Source organism: Lipomyces chichibuensis (genome assembly GCF_038497645.1).
Source record: "Lipomyces chichibuensis strain CBS 12929 unplaced genomic scaffold V1513scaffold_3, whole genome shotgun sequence".
In the NCBI taxonomy this organism is placed as follows: domain Eukaryota; kingdom Fungi; phylum Ascomycota; class Lipomycetes; order Lipomycetales; family Lipomycetaceae; genus Lipomyces; species Lipomyces chichibuensis.
Genome location: NW_027117455.1, coordinates 28,320 through 48,296, shown reverse-complemented (window position 1 = coordinate 48,296; position 19,977 = coordinate 28,320). Strand labels below are relative to the sequence as shown.

The 19,977-nt window shown below is 48.0% G+C and overlaps 10 protein-coding genes across 10 annotated transcripts; 7 read left to right on the top strand and 3 right to left on the bottom strand.

Moving 5' to 3' along the window:
- Nucleotides 1-667: 667 nt before the first annotated feature.
- On the top strand, nt 668-2,061 carry V1513DRAFT_373592 (mitochondrial carrier domain-containing protein; the record flags this gene model as incomplete). Its single annotated transcript, XM_066894818.1, has 9 exons — nt 668-731; nt 809-846; nt 922-963; nt 1,027-1,140; nt 1,195-1,328; nt 1,377-1,554; nt 1,608-1,827; nt 1,887-1,971; nt 2,025-2,061. The coding sequence occupies 9 exons, from the start codon at nt 668-670 to the stop codon at nt 2,059-2,061; spliced, it is 912 nt and encodes a 303-aa protein (XP_066755748.1).
- Nucleotides 2,062-4,214: 2,153 nt separating this feature from the next.
- V1513DRAFT_162454 (uncharacterized protein) lies at nt 4,215-7,231 on the top strand. Its single transcript, XM_066894251.1, has 3 exons — nt 4,215-4,552; nt 4,606-5,165; nt 5,218-7,231. The coding sequence occupies exons 1-3, from the start codon at nt 4,342-4,344 to the stop codon at nt 7,087-7,089; spliced, it is 2,643 nt and encodes an 880-aa protein (XP_066755747.1). The 5' UTR covers nt 4,215-4,341; the 3' UTR covers nt 7,090-7,231.
- Nucleotides 7,232-8,033: 802 nt separating this feature from the next.
- Nucleotides 8,034-9,913, top strand: V1513DRAFT_436916 (auxin efflux carrier). Its single transcript, XM_066896842.1, has one exon. The coding sequence runs from the start codon at nt 8,188-8,190 to the stop codon at nt 9,667-9,669; it is 1,482 nt and encodes a 493-aa protein (XP_066755746.1). The 5' UTR covers nt 8,034-8,187; the 3' UTR covers nt 9,670-9,913.
- A 49-nt stretch (nt 9,914-9,962) lies between these two features.
- On the top strand, nt 9,963-11,590 carry V1513DRAFT_436915 (Metallo-dependent phosphatase-like protein). Its single transcript, XM_066896841.1, has 4 exons — nt 9,963-10,296; nt 10,348-10,471; nt 10,520-10,610; nt 10,660-11,590. Exons 1-4 carry the CDS (start codon nt 10,280-10,282, stop codon nt 11,346-11,348), a joined length of 921 nt encoding a protein of 306 aa, XP_066755745.1. The 5' UTR covers nt 9,963-10,279; the 3' UTR covers nt 11,349-11,590.
- V1513DRAFT_162223 (uncharacterized protein) lies at nt 11,511-13,934 on the bottom strand. The gene is made up of 4 exons (XM_066894250.1): nt 13,667-13,934; nt 13,498-13,608; nt 13,359-13,448; nt 11,511-13,310 (listed from the first exon to the last, which is right to left on the bottom strand). Exons 2-4 carry the CDS (start codon nt 13,562-13,564, stop codon nt 11,674-11,676), a joined length of 1,794 nt encoding a protein of 597 aa, XP_066755744.1. The 5' UTR covers nt 13,565-13,608; nt 13,667-13,934; the 3' UTR covers nt 11,511-11,673.
- A 384-nt stretch (nt 13,935-14,318) lies between these two features.
- Nucleotides 14,319-14,973, top strand: V1513DRAFT_456419 (TATA-binding protein-associated factor TAF9; the record flags this gene model as incomplete). The annotated part of the gene is made up of 4 exons (XM_066899573.1): nt 14,319-14,448; nt 14,509-14,762; nt 14,812-14,865; nt 14,923-14,973. The coding sequence occupies 4 exons, from the start codon at nt 14,319-14,321 to the stop codon at nt 14,971-14,973; spliced, it is 489 nt and encodes a 162-aa protein (XP_066755743.1).
- Nucleotides 14,974-15,012: 39 nt separating this feature from the next.
- Nucleotides 15,013-15,730, bottom strand: V1513DRAFT_462037 (uncharacterized protein). The gene is made up of 3 exons (XM_066899917.1): nt 15,652-15,730; nt 15,407-15,600; nt 15,013-15,353 (listed from the first exon to the last, which is right to left on the bottom strand). Exons 2-3 carry the CDS (start codon nt 15,522-15,524, stop codon nt 15,145-15,147), a joined length of 327 nt encoding a protein of 108 aa, XP_066755742.1. The 5' UTR covers nt 15,525-15,600; nt 15,652-15,730; the 3' UTR covers nt 15,013-15,144.
- V1513DRAFT_436904 (small-subunit processome) lies at nt 15,729-16,811 on the top strand. The gene has a single exon (XM_066896840.1). The coding sequence runs from the start codon at nt 16,067-16,069 to the stop codon at nt 16,667-16,669; it is 603 nt and encodes a 200-aa protein (XP_066755741.1). The 5' UTR covers nt 15,729-16,066; the 3' UTR covers nt 16,670-16,811.
- On the bottom strand, nt 16,796-18,061 carry V1513DRAFT_373996 (CTLH/CRA C-terminal to lish motif domain-containing protein; the record flags this gene model as incomplete). The annotated part of the gene is made up of 3 exons (XM_066894836.1): nt 16,796-17,695; nt 17,746-17,873; nt 17,941-18,061. 3 exons carry the CDS (start codon nt 18,059-18,061, stop codon nt 16,796-16,798), a joined length of 1,149 nt encoding a protein of 382 aa, XP_066755740.1.
- A 226-nt stretch (nt 18,062-18,287) lies between these two features.
- Nucleotides 18,288-19,791, top strand: V1513DRAFT_436898 (RIO1 family-domain-containing protein). The gene is made up of 4 exons (XM_066896839.1): nt 18,288-18,424; nt 18,475-18,619; nt 18,668-19,046; nt 19,097-19,791. The coding sequence occupies exons 1-4, from the start codon at nt 18,362-18,364 to the stop codon at nt 19,632-19,634; spliced, it is 1,125 nt and encodes a 374-aa protein (XP_066755739.1). The 5' UTR covers nt 18,288-18,361; the 3' UTR covers nt 19,635-19,791.
- Nucleotides 19,792-19,977: the final 186 nt, after the last annotated feature.

The window sequence follows — 19,977 nt, the reverse complement described above, 5'->3', positions numbered from 1 at the left end:
CTGGCAATTATCTCCGATCTCCGGAGAATTGCTTCGCCGCAGTCCTATGATAACGGCTATATCCTGAAAGCAACTATTAGCATTATTTTGGCATACTCAGGATGTTTTGCGCCGACACAATTAGCGAATGATGTTGGATATCTGCTGTCCAGCTAGTGTCTGTTATCTAGCGTTCACTTAAGCACTCCAGTAGTGCAGATAGTCGTTTAATCGAGTAGATAAAACATATGCCTCCGGAATTGCTGTTATAACAGCCAAACTTGCGACATGCAGCTTCCGTATGTCTAGTTGTCCATTAATGGTCATTAATAAACAGTTGTTAACATAAGTACTTGATCCTTTCGTTATACGTAGTTGTATTATTGCCGATGATAGGCAAAGTCGCGCCAAAAAATGACCATTGCATATTGACCACCCAAAGGGATGGCAGATATAGTGATCCAATCATTCAAATTAACCTACATTATATCGTACTATTGATATGTAGGGCGATGTTGAGTTGTAGCTGCAATATGGTAACCCCCACTGGCATGAATGAGCCGCGCGCAAAATTTGTGACTTCTCCAATCGAGTCAGCCACGAGTTTCACGCAACATTCATTGGTCTAGAAGTATTCATAGACGGATAAATTTCTTTATTTTAAAGTAAATAATTTGCGCTACTGAAAATGTCACCACACACTGGAGCAAAGGATAAGTCCAACTCTGCCGCTGCTCGCGTGTTGGGATCAGGTTTGTTGAGTTCAATTAACATCGTCGAGATAAAAATCTCGCTGAGGAATTGCCGGCTCAATTAACATTGTTTATAGCGACTGCAGGTATTTCAGAGCTAGCTCTTTTTCACCCGGTAAGATTTGGATCTGAATTGGAGGGGGGACAATCGATACAAGAAGACTAGATTCTGTTTACTCATGGGTGATAGGTCGACACTACGGCTAAGCGGTTGATGAGCAACCACACACGAGTATGTTATATAATTTGCAGGGATATAGAACTTGAATGTGATTAATGTAGTGCGAAACGTTAGGTCACTAGCTTGTCACAGCTAAATCAAGTCGTGTTCCGAAACTACGCGAACGAATCTACTTTGCGGAAAGTTTTCTCTCTGTTCCCAGGTCTGGGATATGCCGCCGGATACAAGGTTGGTTGCGAACATTTAGACTGAAAAGGACGAATTGTAGCTAATTTTCACTAGGTCTTGCAACGTGTGTACAAGTACGGTGGGCAGCCTTACGTGAACGATATCGTGGCCTATCGCTTTGGGGCTGACTTTGAGAACGCCTTCGGCAAGAAGACCGGCAAGGCTGTGATGTCTGCAACTTCCGGCAGGTATGTTGCTGCTATTGTGCTTCTTTTTGGTTTGTGCTGAGATTTTAGTCTTATCGGTATTGGTGAGATCGTTCTCCTTCCACTCGACGTCCTAAAGATTAAGCGGCAAACCAACCCCGAATCTTTTAAGGGCCGTGGGTTCGTTAGGATTCTTCTCGATGAGGGCATGGGATTGTACAGAGGCTGGGGCTGGACTGCTGCTCGAAATGCCCCTGGCTCGTTCGCAGTATGGATAACTTTCGTTTAAAGGTTGATCACGAGATGTTAATGTTTTAACAGCTTTTCGGCGGTAATGCTTTCGCGAAAGAATTTATTTTTGGCTTGAAAGATTATGGTACTGCGACCTGGACCCAAAATTTCGTTGCCTCTATCTTCGGTGCTTCTGCCTCGCTTATCGTATCTGCTCCTCTTGACGTTATCAAGACACGTATCCAGAACCGAAATTTTGACAATCCAGAGTCGGGCTTCACGATCTTGAAGAACATGGCCAGAAATGAGGGTGCGTTTACTTTGCGGGTTCTGTCGGGCCACGGAGAAACGTTACTGACAATGATGCAGGCTTCTCTAGCTTTTTCAAGGGTCTCGTGCCGAAGCTACTGACAACGGGACCGAAGCTCGTGTTCAGTTTTGCGCTGGCTCAGACGTATGTATTCGATTCTATACTTTGCAAATATGTACAATGCTAATGACGGATAGTTTGATCCCTGCTTTCGATAAAGTTTTCGGCAACTAAATAGCGTCGGGCCGCATGCACACCATGCTTTAGGTGCCCGACGTCGAGCCAGTATAGAGAGATTTTGCAGTTAAATTAAGTTCACGTTGGTAGATATAATATACATACTCAGCAGTTATATAATACGATGTCTATATAGCGTACTTTGTATTAGTTTTTCGGAATTGCGTTTTTATTGCGGCGTCCTAACTTTTGTACATACTTTTATGTTTAGTGTATTAAAACAGCATATCTCATCTCTAGGCGTATCTCATCTCTAGCAATAAGACAAAATTGTGGACTTGATAATCAAGAGTCATCAGATCTTCCAGTTCGGAATTAAATTGCAGATTTGCCGGAGAGCTGATTGAAATCAAGCAATATTTGGAAATAAATTTACTGGGGTAATAAATAGTGCGACTTGAATATCGTCTAGTTCCATGTGCAGATAACATTCCTGAGTATCCGTAGTTAGTGAGTTGCTTGAAGGGTCGATCAGGAAGACGCGGACAGGTAGATTGTCGGGATTCGGCGGTGGTGGTGTAGAACACTGGTCTCGGAATAAGATGGTCTTTTTCTTCAGTGAATAGGGTTTCAGAAATATCTAGAAGCTCCAGATTCTTGGCTGTGATGAAACGATTTTATGATTTGCTGTTATGACTTTACTGATCCCGGATATCTTCAATATCTTGTGAGTTTGGAAAGAAATCGACAGTAACATCCAGCAAGTTAAACCGTCGTAGCGTAAGCCACCTTCCATACGCAATTTCGTTGGATGTTGATTATTATCAGAAATACCGTACAGCAGATTCTTGGAGGTGTTGAGACCTAGCTCGATGAGAAAAAAACCAGCGAACCGTTTTTAGAATGTCAACTATACTAATGATGGTGAGAGTGCACCCGCTGAAAGTTCAGGCTTTGACTTTGCACATTGGTGACATTATTCATTAACGCTGTCAACAACGAGAGAAAGAATGAGTTAATTGTCATCCTTTCAGGCATACTGCTAATAAGATGTGGTGGAACTTGAAGGGTAGAGGCGACCCGCATTGTCTTGTGAGACATGTCATTGTGAATGCACATTGAAGGGATTTCTGAAAACTCGATCTGCCCGTCGGTGGCCAGGACGCATCCGCAGCATTTTCGCAAGGACCATATGAAGCAAATTTGGTGTCGACGACGTTATTCCCGTGCAGGACGACCTGCCGCCAGTCGCGAACATTTGAATCTCATACCTGGCTGGCGGAGCACAGAGGTAAGAGCCCAAGCCTTCATGCAGGCCTATGGGATTGATTTCGGCATATTCACTTCTACAGTAGAGATTTAGCACCATTCGGTTCCCGAGCCTGAGTTAACTAACTTCATAATGCTCTTATTTTTTTTGACACGGAACTGAAGTATGTAGAGTAAAGTAATAATATTTTAGGTCACTGTACTGATACGCACATCGCTTGATCAAATATGATCCTAGCAAGCCGAAGTGTAAGCACCCACTTTGCGCGTGATGTTCTGTTTGGGGCGTCGATTTCTGTGAAGGTAAGTGTCGCTAGAATTCCGGCCTTGGCGCAGCATAAATCTCGCAGACTCGATTATGCCAGCTGATATACGACACTGCGCGGATTCGTATGATGTCCAGCTGGGGCAACAAGGAAGCGGCGTGCATCAGACGGGAGACATTGCGCAGCCGGACTTTCGAGCTGACAGCAGAGAAGGCAGTTGTAGATATTCCTTGGCAGAATGTGCGCGGGACCGGTGGACTTGCTGAATGCGAATGTAGTTGTTGACTGCTTACTATTAAGAGTGGTCTCCATCGGTGCGTGGATCATTGCGATATTTAGTCACACGTACGAGAACCAGGATCAGGAGTTGACAATGCAACAAGAGCGCAGACTATTCAAAAGTTGCGCCTACGTGACCGTCCAGTCTGAGATGAGTATACTGGCTTCTTGGACTCTAGCTTCAAACGAGGAGTATTTGTGTTCGGAGAAATTATTCATGGAATACCCGACGATGCGCGTGGCCAAGGTACGAACTGTCCCTGCATGAAATAAGGTTTAGGGTATTTTCTAAACAGTGCAGGCGCCGCACGTAACCCTGACCTGATGTGCAGTACGAGCCCCGCGTTACTTACGCAGATTATAATGTATCTCAAGCGGGTGACACGAAGCGCGCACGGGCCACCCCGCTGCATCTGCTAACGCCAAAATTCCAAGTCTTCCACCCCTCCTTCTCTCCGACCCACTCCGCCAACACATACGCCACCATCACCAGCACCAATTTTCGGAACACGCACAATATCGAATGCCTCAAATCCAACTCCAGCAGCCGCCTCCGCAAGTCGGTCAGCCCGCGCCCCAACCGCAGCAAGCCCCGGGCCAGCCAGTTGGTGGTGTGGCCGGCGTGCCCGTGCCTGTTCCGGCCCCCAATCAGCAGAATGGTCAGCAGCAAGCTGGCCCTGTGTCCGCGTATCAGAAGCTCCAGGCCGTCAATGAGCAGGCGTGGATGTCCATTGGTGCGATCTTCCGAATCGATTGTAGGAGCTGAGTTGAATGCTAACTGGAACAGGCAACATCGCGGATATGATGGGAGACCACGACCGTGCCATGCATGCCTACGAGGCAGTCCTGCGCCACAACCCGTACTCTATCCCGGCAATGAGTGCGATAGCAAACATACTCCGCCAGAAGGAGCAGTTTGCGCGTGCCGTCGAGTACTACCAGTCCATCCTCACGTTCTCCCAGGAATCTGGCGAGACTTGGGGTGCGCTCGGCCACTGCTACCTCATGATGGACGATCTTCAGAAAGCGTACTCGGCTTACCAGCAGGCGCTCTACCACCTGCGGGACCCGAAGGAGCCCAAGCTCTGGTACGGTATCGGCATTCTCTACGACCGCTACGGCTCTCTCGAGTACGCTGAGGAGGCCTTCACACAGGTCATGGAAATGGATCCCAAGTTCGAAAAGGCAAACGAAATTTACTTCCGTTTGGGCATCATATACAAGCAGCAGATGAAGCACGACCTCAGCTTGCAGTGCTTCAAGTACATCTTGCACAATCCGCCCCGTCCGCTCACCGAAATCGACATCTGGTTCCAGATCGGTCACGTATACGAACAGCGCAAGGATGTAAGACATCTGGGTTGGTGCATATAGAAAAAAATGATATTGACGCAATTAGTATAAATCTGCGAAAGAGGCTTATGAGCGCGTGCTGTTGGATGATCCGAACCATGCCAAAGTTTTGCAGCAGCTTGGATGGCTATATCACCAACAGAACTCGTCGTTTGCGAACCAGGATCTTGCCATCACGTACCTCACCAAGTCGTTGGAGGCGGATGGTCAGGACGCACAAAGCTGGTACTTGCTTGGACGGTGTTACATGGCGCAGCAAAAGTACAACAAGGCCTACGAGGCGTACCAGCAGGCCGTTTATCGCGAGGGCCGAAACCCGACGTTCTGGTGTTCTATTGGAGTGCTTTACTACCAGATCAATCAATATCGAGACGCGCTGGATGCGTACTCGCGTGCGATACGTCTTAATCCGTATATCTCGGAGGTCTGGTACGACCTAGGTACGCTATACGAATCGTGCAACAACCAGCTGTCGGATGCGCTCGATGCGTATCAGAGAGCTGCCGAACTTGATCCGACCAACACGCACATCCAGGCGCGTCTCGAACAGCTCCGGAACCCTCAGGCTCAACAAGCCAATGGGGCACAGCAGCCCGCTCAGCCGCCGGCTCCGCGCCCTCACGATCCCCAGGTATATCAGACAGCACCGTCTGGCCCGCCAACGCCTCGATGGAATGGTCCGATGAATGGTCAGGCGGCGCCTCCTCAGCAGGGACCTCCGGCACTAGCTGGCCCCGCGCGACCATCAATCGCGCCACCGAATCCACTTGCCCATCAAGGTCCGTTGGGACAGCAGGCGCCTCCACCACAGCTCCAGCAGCAGCAACAACAGCAAGCGCCGCCTCCAATGAGTCAGCCACATCCACATCAGCTCCCGTTGATGCCACAGTATCAGCACCCATCACAGGCTGTGCTGCAGCAGCTTCCACCTCCACCTTCCCAAGCACAGCAGCCGATGCCGCAATACCAGCCTCCTCCGCTGCATTCGACGTACAGACCTATGGACGCGCAACAGCCTCAGCATGCGCATCAGCACGAGCAGCTTCCACAGATTCAAAGGCAGCCCTCGCCCTCGTCGAGTCAACAAGGCCCGTCAACCAAGCGGCATAGAGAATGGGATGACGAGCACAGTGGCGAGAACAAGAAGCAGGCGTTGGAGGATAAGCGTTCAGAGTCGGTCCCTCCAGTCTCGGCGACCATCCAACAGGCACAGCAGGAGCAGAAGATACCTGGTGTTTCTTCAATATACGAAAACGCACCGAGGGAAGGCGCAGGACCACTTCATGGAGTGTCAGCGACTGAAGGAACTACGATGGAGGGCTACGCAGATGGACCGAAGACAGAGTTGTCCAAGTCGAGCACTCCGCAGCCCGTATCCAACGCGCCGGCGCCGTCGCCATTGCCTTCAATTTCCACAAGTGTGCCACCTCTCACTTCTACAGCTCCATCAGCCGCAGCACCGTCGGATACTCCTGCGCCGGTCAAGTCGAGCTGGTTGTCGAGCGTGACCGGACCGTCGGATGTGCCAGAGCGCAAGCCGTCACCCGCATCAGCAGCACCGGCAGCGGCATCGCCCGCACCGCCAACAGGCGTGCCCACGGAGGAGAAGAAAGAGTCGCCTGTGCCGGCAGTATCTGGGGCTGCGACATCAACCCCACCAGCTCCTGCAACCGCGGTTGCGCCTATGCCTGCGCAGGCAGCGCCAACCGTGTCGGCGCCTGTTCCGGCTACGACACTAGCTCCAGCACCAGGACCCCCTGAGACACCAAAGCCAGTTGCTGAGGAGGGGCCCCAGCGGAAGGTCGAGGAGGACGAGAACTACGATGACGAAGAAGAAGAAAACGAGGAGAAAAAGCCGGTGGCTCTAATGGAGGACAAGGTTGGAAAGGATGATATGAAAGTTGACGAGAGTAGGTAGATGTTGTCGCCATATTATGTATTTATATATGTGTACTGTAATTGAATCTAGTTATAGCTGCTGGTCCACGTGATTGGCAGTTAGTATATTAAAATATAGAGCAGGACAGTCCATTCCTTTCTACTGGACCAGCGTAAGAATATTTCCTATATCTTTTGTACCTCATACCCAATGATGGATTGATGGGTATTATATTTCGATGACCCGGGTTTCTGAAACTTTCCGATATGACCGTCGTAAATCCGAGCTATCTCCACTATCTCCTGCAGACAAGCATTGATATACAAAGGTTTTATCAGTTAACTTGGTTAAGCTCCGCCAGTAGTGCCTATGAGCAGAATCACAGCGGCTTGAGGTTTCTCACGGTTTATCTCGTACAATCTTCGGATCCATGAGATCTATAAGTCGGCAAGGTATTTGAGACTGAGAAATACAATTAGAGCTGTGGTGAATGCTTGATACGATCTACTACATATTTCCGCTTCACTCAAACACAAATTGAGACGTTATACCAATACCATATGCATAAAAAGCTCCCAATTGCGAGGGGAACTCTAGTATTATAATTCCGTCCAAAACCTGCGCGAACGTGACTGCTGGCCTAGGAAGCTCCAATTACAAGACACAGCTCAACAGTTCCAGAATTTTACGTAGATTGTTGACCTAATATGATGCAAATCAGCTTGTAAGAATCAGTCACGTAATTTGACAAGAGAAGTAAATATTGCGGGGATCCCAAGGATCAGCAATTCACGACACAAATTGACGACATCCACCTTATCGGGCAGTCTGACCCAATGTCTCGTGAAGACTCATTCCATCCCACTGGGAGGCGTGGACCGTGCACGTGTCAACAAGGTTGCTGACCCGGGTTGATGTTTCAGCCGAGTCAGTCAATGCGCCTCAATTTCGCCGGCTCCGCTTCGAATCTTGTCCGAGATGATATTTAGAAGAGTGATGACCTCTCCAGTTCGTCTGTGTCGTGTGCTCTGATCTCTGCGATTTCTCAACGACACTGTCACTGGCGAGTGCTGCGAGTACTGCTCGTCCTCTCGCAATTGCTGCTCACTTACTCCTAGCAGTTTCCCGCTCGGTTCGATGGCATTGCCATTGCCGTCGTCTCCGGAATATGTCGCCAGCGAGGCTACGCACTCGCACCCATCCTATGCTCACCTCGCGTTCCTCGTTTTCCAGGCGGTCATCCAGGTCGTGCTTGTGTGTGCGCTCGGTTTCTGGGCCGCACATATCCGCCTGCTGAATCCGTCACTACAGAAGCACATATCGCAGCTTAACGTAATGCTCTTTACACCCTGTCTGATCTTCGTCAAGCTCGCTTCCGCAATAACAGCCGACAAGCTGGTCGACCTCGCCATAGTGCCTGTTCTGTTTGTGCTCACGGCCGGAGTGTCATATCTCGCTGCCCTGGTTATCAACCGCTTCCAGGGTTTCAGTCGGCGCGAGTCAAACTTTGTTATCGCAATGGCCGTATTCGCCAATTCCAATAGTCTGCCCGTGTCCCTCACAATCGCTCTCGCCCAGACTCTGCCGACCCTCAAGTGGCTTCCCGATGACACCGCAGACATGATCGCGTCCAGAGGTATTCTTTACCTGCTCATCTTCCAGCAACTTGGCCAGATGTTGCGTTGGTCCTGGGGCTACAACTCTTTGCTCTCACAAGACTATAATCGCGACGCGATCTCGATGCACTCTTCCCAGTTGTCAGTCTCGACTGACACAGATTCCGATGAAGCTGAGGAGGCCGCGCACTATATATCACATAATGCAAATCCCGAGTTGTCCGTCGAGACGATTGCCATGAGCCCGAAGCCGCTTCTTTCAGAGGACTGCTCGACTGACACAAGCGGCTCTTCGGACATATCAGACTCTCCCAGTGGCTCATTGTACTATCGTCCCAATCAAGCCCTGCTGCCATCCTTCAGTCGCTCGTCTCGGAAGGACTTCAACCGATCTGTGCTCCGCCGCATTGCCGACAATACTACAGTTCGAAATGTCAAACTCTTACTGGTCAGGGTAATGGGATATATGAATCCGCCTCTCTGGGCCATGCTCTCCGCGCTTGTTGTGGCAGTAATTCCACCGCTCCAGCACTTGATCTTCGAAGAAAAAGACACTTTTATCTACCGCACCTTCACTTCTGCCATCACTCAGACATCCCAGGTTTCCGTCCCTCTCATCCTCGTCGTTCTCGGCGCTAACTTGTATCCGGACGACGTGGCCGCTCCTCCGTCGCCGAATTTCAAAAGAATCGTCGCTTCCTCTCTCGTGGCACGCATGCTCATATCTGGCGCGGTTTTGATCCCTATCCTTGCAGTATTTGCAAAATTCGTCCACATCTCGATCGTCGACGACCCAATATTCTTGGTCGTCCTCTTCTTGCTTGCAACTGCTCCGCCCGCCATCCAGCTGAGCCAGATCTGCCAGCTCAATGAAGTTTTCGAGCGCGAGATGGCGGCCGTTCTGTTTTGGGGATATGTCGTCTTGACCCTACCGGTCACCATGGTCATGGTCGTCATGAGTCTCGAGGTGCTGGAATGGGCGGGACGTCTCCCGTCCATATGACTTGATTACGCACGAGAACTAGTGTGGGTTACGGTTTGTTCGGTTGGGATTGAAATGGGTATATAGACGCGAATAAGTATTGAGGTTTGCATTGCTTTATTTTGTCGGTTCTCTGCATTTGTTCGTTCTTTTGATATCATTGGATTACGAACATGGTAGTGTATTATAAGGTCATTCGTTCATGCCACGGTTATGTTGTTTGTTATCTTAGAAGCATTGGGATCGTCACCTAATAACAGTTGTCACAAATGATGTTGGAAGTGCTAACAAGGCGAGTGAGTCGTCAGAAACTGGTAGTACCTTGCCATACCCTAAACCACATATGCTTGCGAAAAATTAGATTATATGCCGCCCCAATCGCGCGTGCTCACGTTGTTGCTTCGAGAACCTCATCGACGATCGAATCTGCTAGTCGACGAACAGAAAGGTTTGCCCAAGAAGCTAGTCATAGGTTACTAGTTGAGAGCTCGCAGAGGATCTGTGTGCTGGTCGAGTCCAGACGTAGGTATCGCGAAGCCGTCAGGTTACTACCTTTAGTGATTCGGAGACTATCGGAGAGCTGGTATAGCCTAGGCGTAGGTATCGCAGCGAAGCCGCCAGGAACGGCAGTATGAGCAATTTGGACAGGTCTGTTTGCGACTACACTGTTGCTGCCATTGGCGACTAATGCTGACTCAGATCGATCGAGAAACTCCGCGATTGCCAGACGCTACCGGAACAGGAAGTACGCGAATTATGCTATCGCGCACAGGAATTGCTCGTTGAGGAACGAAATGTGCAGATTGTGGATACACCGGTGACGGTATGTTGCTTCCGGTAATATTGATAACATGAGGTGCTGATCAGACAGATATGCGGCGACATTCACGGCCAATTCCATGATTTGATTACGCTGTTTGAGCAGGGCGGCGAATGCCCAGATACAAACTACCTCTTCCTTGGTGTGTTCTCTACCCCTTCCGTAACCGCCGACGGGACTAACTGGCACAGGCGACTTTGTCGACCGAGGATTCTACTCGCTCGAATCATTTTTGCTCCTACTCTGTCTAAAAGTACGCTATCCAGACCGGATAACGCTCATCCGAGGTAACCACGAGTCCCGACAAATTACGACCGTGTACGGTTTCTACGACGAATGCATTCGCAAGTATGGATCAGCCAACGTGTGGCGGTACTGCTGTGACGTGTTCGATTACCTCGCGCTCGGCGCCTTAGTTGGTGGCCCGGGCGGCGTGTTTTGCGTCCACGGCGGATTGTCTCCCAGTGTCAAGCATCTCGACCAAATCAGACTGATCGACCGCAAACAAGAAGTCCCACACGAAGGCGCGATGTGCGATCTACTGTGGTCTGACCCCGACGATATCGACGGGTGGGGCATATCGCCACGAGGTGCGGGATACCTCTTTGGCGGGGATAAAGTGCACGAGTTCAACCACACGAACGACATCAGCCTGATTGCACGCGCCCATCAACTGGTCATGGAGGGCTACAAAGAGATGTTCGAAGGCTCGATCGTCACGGTCTGGTCGGCACCGAATTACTGCTACCGGTGTGGTAATGTCGCCGCGATTTTGACGGTCGGCGAGGACCTGGAGAGAAAGTATCGTATTTTTGAGGCTGCACCGCAGGATGCAAAGGGTATGCCGGCCAAAAAGCCTGTCGCGGATTATTTTCTGTAACAAGACTGCAGAAGGAATGCTGTCGTACGATTCAGTTATAATATGCTAATTGTTGGGATATTGTTTAGGAGTTTGGACTGCTTAGGTTGTTAGGATGATTATGTACATTATTACATTTGTTTCCAGTGTTTGCATTCCATTGTTGTATTACCGGTTAGTGTATTCTAGGTTGCAGTTGGATAGAAAGCTAGCAATTGTATTGATGTACTTGACTTATGCAAATCACCTTAGAAATGATTGAATCCGTGAAGTCCAGGTCCCAGAAATCATAACATAAAAAGTCCCAGGTCAAATATATATATATATACAAATACGTGATGCTATTTCACGCCCCTGACTCTCCCTCAATGTCACCCTCGACGTCGCTATCAATGTCCTCCACCATTGCCATATCAGCCTCGCTTGCCGCGTCATCTAACATCGCGCCGGAACTCTCGCCATCGTTCCCACCATTGGTCGAACTATCTGTGCGCCGGCGGCCGTGGCTGTCCCACCCCATCACGACTTGTCCCTCTAAATCGACTTCCTCGCATATTTCCAACATCGAGCCTTTGGATAGTGCTCTGAACGCCTTAGTCCGCACGACGCGTCCCCAATGTCTTAAGCAAAACCGCGCGGCAGAAGTACGCAGAACGTCCTCCTGCGCGACCTTGGCGCACTCCCATATCGTTGGCGCATTAGTAACGTCAAATCCATCCTGAATTCGTGAAATGCACAGATCTCGTAGCCGTGGCAGCGCATACATATTGCTCAACACAAGCAGCTTCGACACTGTAACGACGCTGACGGTAGTTGCGATCGTGTCACTGTAAAGATAGTACAACAGCGCGCGCACAGTCGAGTACTTTTCGGGAATGTGCATTCGCTTCCTATGATACTCTCGCATCCGAGAGTTTGATAACCGCTTGAAATGAGGCCAACGAGTCTGCAGTATCAGTGCGTGCACATATATAGGGTCCGATACCGGAATCTGCTGAGTTGTGTCCACCGAGGTATCGGGTCCTGGCACACTCATGGATCCTGGATTGTCGTAGTCATCGGGGATAGCCGTAATAACAAAATCCGACGTTTCGCGGTCATCAAATAGAGTCGATATGTCTGCGTTGAGAGATTCGGCCGGTGGAACGGTCGGCGACTGTAGGCTTGGTTTCGGTGCCGCACCGTAGTATTTGAGATCGATTGGTAGGATACGGCAGATAACCTCATTCTCAATCCCATACTCTGGATATAGGGCTGACCCAAGTAAAAAGGCCGTAGTACCTGACAGCGCAACGTATGCCCATGAGTTACCCGAGAATATGTCGCACGAAGAATCAGCAAGAGTCCGCCAGCGTAACTCAGTAAGATCAAAACTGGTGATCGATGTCTCGGTATTGTGTATCGCTGGTCCGTGCGTCATAAAGTCGATGACGGTCGAGCCGCAGAAAGCGTAGAAATGCGTTCCTGCGCGCTTGTCCTGATTCGGGGTGCCACGTCGGCTCCTTCCATTTCCTATCCTTAAGCCATCTTCATCATCGCCGCTATTTAGCCTGTCATCAAACCGTAGACTGGCAACTGCAGATGTACGTAAATCGAACCAGATTACTTCAGACGGACGGTCCATTTCCTGCGTCAACCCACCGAAAATCCAAACTTTCTCGTTATGCACAGTCGCGACGTGATCATAACGTGCAACAAACTGCCGCGAGTCCGACCAAGTCATGGTCTCAAGATCCAGGCAGAAGATGTCTGACATTACAGTATGCTGCCGAAATCCACCACAAAAATATAGCCGTTTACCGCATTCCGACAGACAAGCCGCATGACGGCTCCGGCCCACCGGTTTCCGCCCATATGTGGTTGGCGATGACCATACTTGTGTCCGTACATCAAAAACATATAATTCATTCAGAAATACACCGCGTTCATTCTCGCCACCAAATATGATAAGCTTGCCTTCTTTCCAATATGTCGCCGTGTGCCCTTCCCTCGTCAGTACATCGGACTTCTACTTTTACATGTCTAACTCACCATGGCGGCCACTCGGAACAGTGCCCGCAGGTTCTTTAATTAGCGTCGCCTTATAAGTCTTCGTGTCAATGAGCATCACCGAGTTAAATACTATCGACGTTAGCCTCGTAGTCGCTGCCTCGGATATTCGAGATCATACATTCATCGGTACTCATTGTGAAATCAAATCCGCCAAAGATAAAGATCTTGCGATCTTCCGGACACATTGTGACTGAGGCATTTGCAGCACATGGTGGATATGTTGGGTCGGCTGATAACATACATGTTAGATTCGATCATACTTAACGGCGTTTGGTGTACGTACGTACGACAGACAAAGATTTCGGCGGGCCAGCAACACCGGCGGCACCGTCCACAAAGCTCGCAGATGGTGAGAGTGTAAACGACGAATTAGGAGCTGTCGGAGGCGTTCCGAATACTGTGCCTGCACTTTGTTGCATGGACCCCGGTGTGAGTGGGCCTGGCGGTGGAGTATTAGGCGGCTGCATTGGCTGCACATTTGTCGCCGCCGGCAGAGTCGAGAACTGGAAAACCGGCGAAATCGGTTCCGCCATAATAAATAATTATGAATAGCAAACTATACTATAGAAATCGGACGACCGAAGCCAATAAAACTGTTTTCCCGGTTTGTTGACTCTTGCGGGCCAAAATTGTACTCCAACGAGCTTGATCCTTAGCAGGTTGGGAGTTGCTTTCAGAACCCATTTGTTTCACTACATTTGCGCTTCCAAATCCAAAAGTGTGACGCCGTTGCGGAGGAACTGTCCAAATTCATTGGGAATAAGCCGCGCAGATTTCGGCATTCACGACTCTCAGAAGTTTCACTACCGCGAGTCAGTATAACTACGTCGTGCATACTGCTGTCAGTTCCTACACGCAGTATTAATCATGTCAGATGTGCAATCTTCTGCAGTTCCATCGTCGCAGGTGATAGGGCAACAGCCACAGGCGGACATACGGATGGACACTAGCGAGGATCTGCCTTCGGCAACTCCAAGAGATGCAAGGCTACTACATTTGATCATGGCATCAATGGGGATTACAAGTTATCAAGATCGAGTGCCGCTTCAAATAATGGACTTTGCTTACAGTACGTCTCGGGTGTTCACCAAACGATAAGCATCGCCATTATATACTAATCGTTGTATAGGGTACACGAACGCGATTTTAGAAGATTCATTACTCTATGCGGATCATTCTCGCTCCTCAAATCCTAGTACGGGCACAGCAGCCAATACACAGATTACTGTGGACGACGTCAGACTTAGCGTTGCCGCGCGGGTGAATTATCAGTTTAAGCCTGTACCCCCAAAAGAATTGATGCTTGAGATGGCGCAGGAAAGAAACCGGCGGCCCCTACCGCCGATTGCTCAGACTTACGGAGTCAGATTGCCACCAGAGAAGGTTTGTTTGATGCTATCCAGTTTGACCATGGTATACTGACTTTCGCCAGTATTGTCTGACTGCCAAGGACTTGGATATAGATGAAGAAGCCAAAGAGCTACCGGTAAGTTGTAATTTCGTTGTGCATTGCTGTACGGTGCCATATTAATGTGCTTCACAGGATGACGTTGATGAGGTTCTACCTGAACCAAAACGGCAACGATCCGGCTAGTAACAACGGGAGCAAATAGAAGGAAAAAGTGAACTGGAGTTACATGTATACTATATAATCATTATAATATGAGCGGCGTACGGTATTAATATACAAATTACATAACCAAACACCGCAATGTTTCCATCTTTATCATCCCGCACTCTTCTAGAAACGCATGGGTTTGAATGACTATATGCGCTGCTCCCGCTTCTGCAATTCAGCATTCTCTTGTCGTGCCTTCAAAATCAGTTGTTTCTTCTCCTCTATAAACTCATTTGCAATCTGTTCCCGAAATTCTGGCTGCATGTGGTGTAGCATGCACTCCATCATGTCGTCTGTTTCTTTCCGACAAGCCCAGCTCGTAGATATTAATCGCCCCCGGTTACAGTCGGTAAAGGCTGCGTATGAATTAATAAGAAGCTACACATATCAAAGCATCACGAATTCCTACCCATCAGCACGTCCTTGCACTTCCCACGCGCGAACTTGCCTTGTCGCTCATTTATCTCGCCTTCATCCTTTGGCGAGAGCATCCACAATGGCACCGGTTTTCGATCAGCCTCGCTCATAGTTAACCACCCGCATATGACAGAACAAATGTTTCTAATGCGTGACAGAATTGATGTCTTCCTGGTCTGCTAGCGTCTGGATCGGAAGTGTCAGTTGTTTCGCGTGCACTATGTCGGTGGAACTTACCCTGATCCCGCAACTATAGAACAAGCTGAACTTTAAATTTTGCCAAAACTCCCAACGTTTAGCTTCAAACAAAAATTGTTTCGAACAGTATCATATTGAATCCTTGATCTCGCGTTTACTTCATTGAATCTTATCTGTAGATACGACATAGTCACAACAATGTCGTCATTAAAATTTTCAGTTCAGAAAAAGCAGCATCGTGAGCGTGCACAACCTCACGCCCGGCGGAAATGGGGTCTTCTTGAAAAGCACAAAGTGAGTGACGTTTAAGATATATTCCTAGTCTCAATGTGTACTTACTGTGTGTCATTAGGATTATGTTCTCAGAGCGCGGGACTATCATACAAAAGAAACTCGAATCAAAGCTCTGCGGGAAAAGGCGCAGAGTCGAAATCCGGATGAATTTTACCATGGCATGGTTTCAAGTAAAACCAATGCACGTGGCATTAAACAGAAAGATCGGGAAACATCTGTCGTATTGTCACATGACGAGGTGAAATTGCTTAAAACTCAGGATGAAGGATATCTGGTTACCATGATTACTCAAGAAAAAGCAAAGGTCTCGCGATTGCAAGATAGGCTGGCCTTCATAAAGAACGAGTTCGTGACATACAAACCAGACAAACCTTCCGATGACCTTACCGATTTTGATTATAGTGACTTTGAGAGTGATGAGGATGGAAGTGGGAAAAGCAAAGTGAAGAAGAGATTGGAACGGGGCAACAAAAAGTCGAATGGTAATGGCAAGCATTTGGTTTTCGCGGATAGGATAGATCAGGCTCTGTCGTATGACGAGTCCGTACCAAGCGCGGCATCTGAGCTAAATCCTGAGCTCAACAAGACGCATGGGTTGTTAATCAGGGAATTATCAGATCGGAAGGAACGGATACAACAACTTGAAAAGGTTTTGCATGAGGTCCAGTTGCAACGGCAATTGATGACGAATGGTCCCAAAAAGAAGATTGTAAAAAGTGATGGATCAGTGGCATGGAGATGGAAACCTCAACGGAAAAGATAGGTAAACGCTACATGGAAAATGTGATGAACGTTAAAGGACTATCATACATACAGAATGCAAACAAAAATGTAACCTAAGACACCTATAGCACCAATTAAATAAGATATGTATGAAATAACCATTTAGTCAAAAATAGACTCTGATTGCCTGGTTGGGTATACTTTCATTCGGACAGTAAGGGCACTTAAAGCGCTGGTTTGGATTGCCCTTGCTCATTCTTCCCAAGCTGTCTTTTGCAACGATGTGGCCGCATGGCATCATCATTGGCGGATTCTCGTCGGTCGTCTGTTCTTTGGAGACTGGACAGACGAATATGGCGTGGAATTGGAAAGATGGCGGCAATGGAATCTCAACTGGTAGCTCATTTTCACTACTCCATTCTGTCTGCTTCTCGCGCATGATGCTACCCACCTTCAGTAGCGTCGGTAAAGCGATGGCACCGGCAAGGGCAGCTAGATACAGTGGTGAATCGGGGCTGAGTCCTAACAATGAACAAAATTCTTTTGTAAATGAATGTGCCACATCACCCCACGCAGAAGGTGACAAGAAGGTTGAAGCATATGGAGACGCTTGTAAATTCGACTGGAATAGGAATGCGCACATCAGTTTCGATATGTCAGACAAGTACCGATCCCCAAACACGGCAAAATTATCGCGCGCATACTCTAACGCCAGCCTGGTTCCAGTGCCGTTCGGATACGTAAATAGGTGAACAAATTGCAGACTATGTAAGTTAAACTCGAGATTACTTCCGGATTGTGCCAGTCTATCCCGTTTGGATGCAGCCCATTCGATGGCGGGCCTTAAATCTTTTTGTTTTAAGGATTCCAGTATGCGATACAAATCCATAAATTCCTGTTCTAAAGCCTCGGGGATATCAAGATTCGCTTCTTGGATGAGCTTATCTGCCACTTGAAACTGCCCGTCTCTGATCAGGTGCATTGCGATCGCTCTGTCCAGCAGAGCGTCGCCCGACTGAGGGAAGGCATTGGGATTGTACGCCGCTTCAATATCAACCTTGAATTTCTAATCACAATGAGTCCATATCATTCAGGAAACGAGTACATTGTAATCACCTTGTCCAGCGCCTTCGCGTACTTGCTCAGCGCTCCATAGATATCTTTCTGTGACTCGGCCATTTTGTTTGTCCAGGATGTGCATCCGCTCTTCAAAATAGCCAACTGCTCTCTGCGGGATTGTGGAACTAATCAAATTTCCAATCAGCGCCTCATTCGTTCTAGTGATCTAGAAACATGCAGCGATCCACTCACCGGCATCAATCGTATTCCTAGTCTTCTGAAGCAGTTCGATCAGTTCGTCCACATCGTCAATATATTTATCGAAACTGCCGTTCTTTTCCAATCGATTAAACTCCTTCGCTATGGCATCCATGATCGCAATATACCGCCACTTGTACACCGTCAAACCATGAGCAATATGGTGGCCCTTAGATCGTGAATAAGCCGAGCAAGTCATGATCAACTGCGGCGCTCTGAGATGCCGAATGTGCTTTAGCTTTATGCCGTATTGGACGCTCAATTGTCTCAACCAAAATTTAAACTTTCAACATGTAAACTCCCAACTCCAGGTCAAAATTTGGTTTGCTCGAATTATTTCAATAGTTTGTCTACTTCCTTCTGTCATTTATTGTTCTCGTATATTATTATATAGTTACTCTGAAGGTCTGCGAACATGAAGCTCAATACGGCTGCTATGAGATATTTGTCTAATGACGATTTTCGAGTTCTCACTGCGGTAAGACCCACGGATTTTATTATCAAAGAAATTTCTAATGCGATATTAAGACGGAGATGGGATCCAAAAACCATGAGATTGTTCCGACTACCCTTATTGTTCAGATTGCAGGTCTAAGAGGTGGTGCGGGCGTTGGCAACTGTATATCTGAACTGGCAAAGTCGAATCTGATAGCACGGGTAAAAAATGCAAAATGTAAGTTTACTCGGATTTCTGTGTCGATTTAAACTAATCCGTGAGCAGACGACGGATATAGACTGACGTACGGCGGCTATGACTATCTTGCAATCAAAGCATTCTCAAACAGGCGAACAGTGTATTCGGTTGGAAACCAGATCGGCGTGGGAAAGGAATCCGATATATTCGTGGTGGCCAACGAGAAAGGTCGAAAGTGTGTTCTCAAAATTCACCGGCTAGGCCGTATCAGTTTTCGAAGTGTAAAGAATAATAGAGACTATTTACGGAATCGACAGTCAGCAAGTTGGATGTATCTTTCGCGTCTCGCAGCGCAGAAGGAGTTTGCATTCATGAAAGCACTGTATGAGAACGGGTTCCCTGTACCCGAGCCGATCGACTATTCACGGCACTGCATTATTATGTCATTAATTCCAGGCTTTCCGATGTATATATTTGTGTTCGATATATTTGAGGAGCTTAAGCTAACTCATTTAGGCGTCAATTATCATCTCATGAGGACCCATCAGCACTTTATTCTTCGTTGATGTCGTTCATAGTGCGTCTAGCAAACCACGGCTTAATTCATTGCGATTTTAATGAGTTTAATATTATGATTCTTGACGAACCGAAATCAGAAGACGAACAGTTTGTGGTTATCGATTTCCCACAATGTGTGAGTCTTGGTCATGTTGATGCTGAACGGTACTTCAAGCGCGACGTGGATTGTATCAGGCGATTTTTTGAGAAGAAGCTTGGATACGTTAGCGAAGACTACCCGATATTTCAGCGCGATGCAAAGAGAGTTGCAAGTCTGGATATTGATGTACAGGCAAGTGGGTTTAGTAAGAAGATGGTCAAAGAGTTTGAGAAAGCGATCTCGGAGTCACGCGAGAAGGGAGAAAATGCCGCTGACCAAGAGGAAATCGGAGAAGAAGACGACGGCGACAAAGAGGACGAAGAAGAGGATGACGAAGTGGATGACGAGGGCGAAAACGAAGAGGGGGTAGACCCAGAAGATGAACCCGAGGAGTGAAGGCGATCGGAGACTAGGACTCGAGACTACGAAGCAGCTAGAGTAAACCACTGCGGTTTAATGAAGGCCCTAATGCTAAAGTTGTATCTAGATTGATGGCAATATTAGTTCATGTACTTTAACCTATTTAAGGACAAATATCATTGTAGTGACTCCAATAAAGTAGTCCTAGCTACTGCTACGTGCTGTAGACTTATAATCTATCTGCAGCTCTTCGGATCTATGGAGTGGAGACAACGTTAAACGGAGCTTCTACAAATCTAGGATTTTTTTTACAGAAGTACCAAGTACGACGGTGAAAGATTAAAATTTAAATATAAAGCAGCTAATAATTTAACCTGAT

Bases quoted from the DNA above. Each gene is read 5' to 3' on its own strand.
- V1513DRAFT_436915 (XM_066896841.1), top strand. The intron at 10,472-10,519 runs GTATGTTGCTTC...CTGATCAGACAG, and splicing joins TTGTGGATACACCGGTGACG to ATATGCGGCGACATTCACGG. The intron at 10,611-10,659 runs GTGTGTTCTCTA...TAACTGGCACAG, and splicing joins TACAAACTACCTCTTCCTTG to GCGACTTTGTCGACCGAGGA.
- V1513DRAFT_436916 (XM_066896842.1), top strand. From the start codon at position 8,188: ATGGCATTGCCATTGCCGTCGTCTCCGGAATATGTCGCCAGCGAGGCT.
- V1513DRAFT_462037 (XM_066899917.1), bottom strand. From the start codon at position 15,524: ATGAGCGAGGCTGATCGAAAACCGGTGCCATTGTGGATGCTCTCGCCA. The intron at 15,354-15,406 runs GTAGGAATTCGT...ATTCATACGCAG, and splicing joins GTGCAAGGACGTGCTGATGG to CCTTTACCGACTGTAACCGG.
- V1513DRAFT_162454 (XM_066894251.1), top strand. From the start codon at position 4,342: ATGCCTCAAATCCAACTCCAGCAGCCGCCTCCGCAAGTCGGTCAGCCC. The intron at 4,553-4,605 runs GTGCGATCTTCC...TAACTGGAACAG, and splicing joins GCAGGCGTGGATGTCCATTG to GCAACATCGCGGATATGATG. The intron at 5,166-5,217 runs GTAAGACATCTG...TGACGCAATTAG, and splicing joins TATACGAACAGCGCAAGGAT to TATAAATCTGCGAAAGAGGC.
- V1513DRAFT_162223 (XM_066894250.1), bottom strand. From the start codon at position 13,564: ATGTGTCCGGAAGATCGCAAGATCTTTATCTTTGGCGGATTTGATTTC. The intron at 13,449-13,497 runs GTATGATCTCGA...TAACGTCGATAG, and splicing joins CACAATGAGTACCGATGAAT to TATTTAACTCGGTGATGCTC. The intron at 13,311-13,358 runs GTGAGTTAGACA...TGACGAGGGAAG, and splicing joins TGTTCCGAGTGGCCGCCATG to GGCACACGGCGACATATTGG.
- V1513DRAFT_436904 (XM_066896840.1), top strand. From the start codon at position 16,067: ATGGTTTCAAGTAAAACCAATGCACGTGGCATTAAACAGAAAGATCGG.
- V1513DRAFT_436898 (XM_066896839.1), top strand. From the start codon at position 18,362: ATGAAGCTCAATACGGCTGCTATGAGATATTTGTCTAATGACGATTTT. The intron at 18,425-18,474 runs GTAAGACCCACG...TGCGATATTAAG, and splicing joins ATTTTCGAGTTCTCACTGCG to ACGGAGATGGGATCCAAAAA. The intron at 18,620-18,667 runs GTAAGTTTACTC...ATCCGTGAGCAG, and splicing joins ACGGGTAAAAAATGCAAAAT to ACGACGGATATAGACTGACG.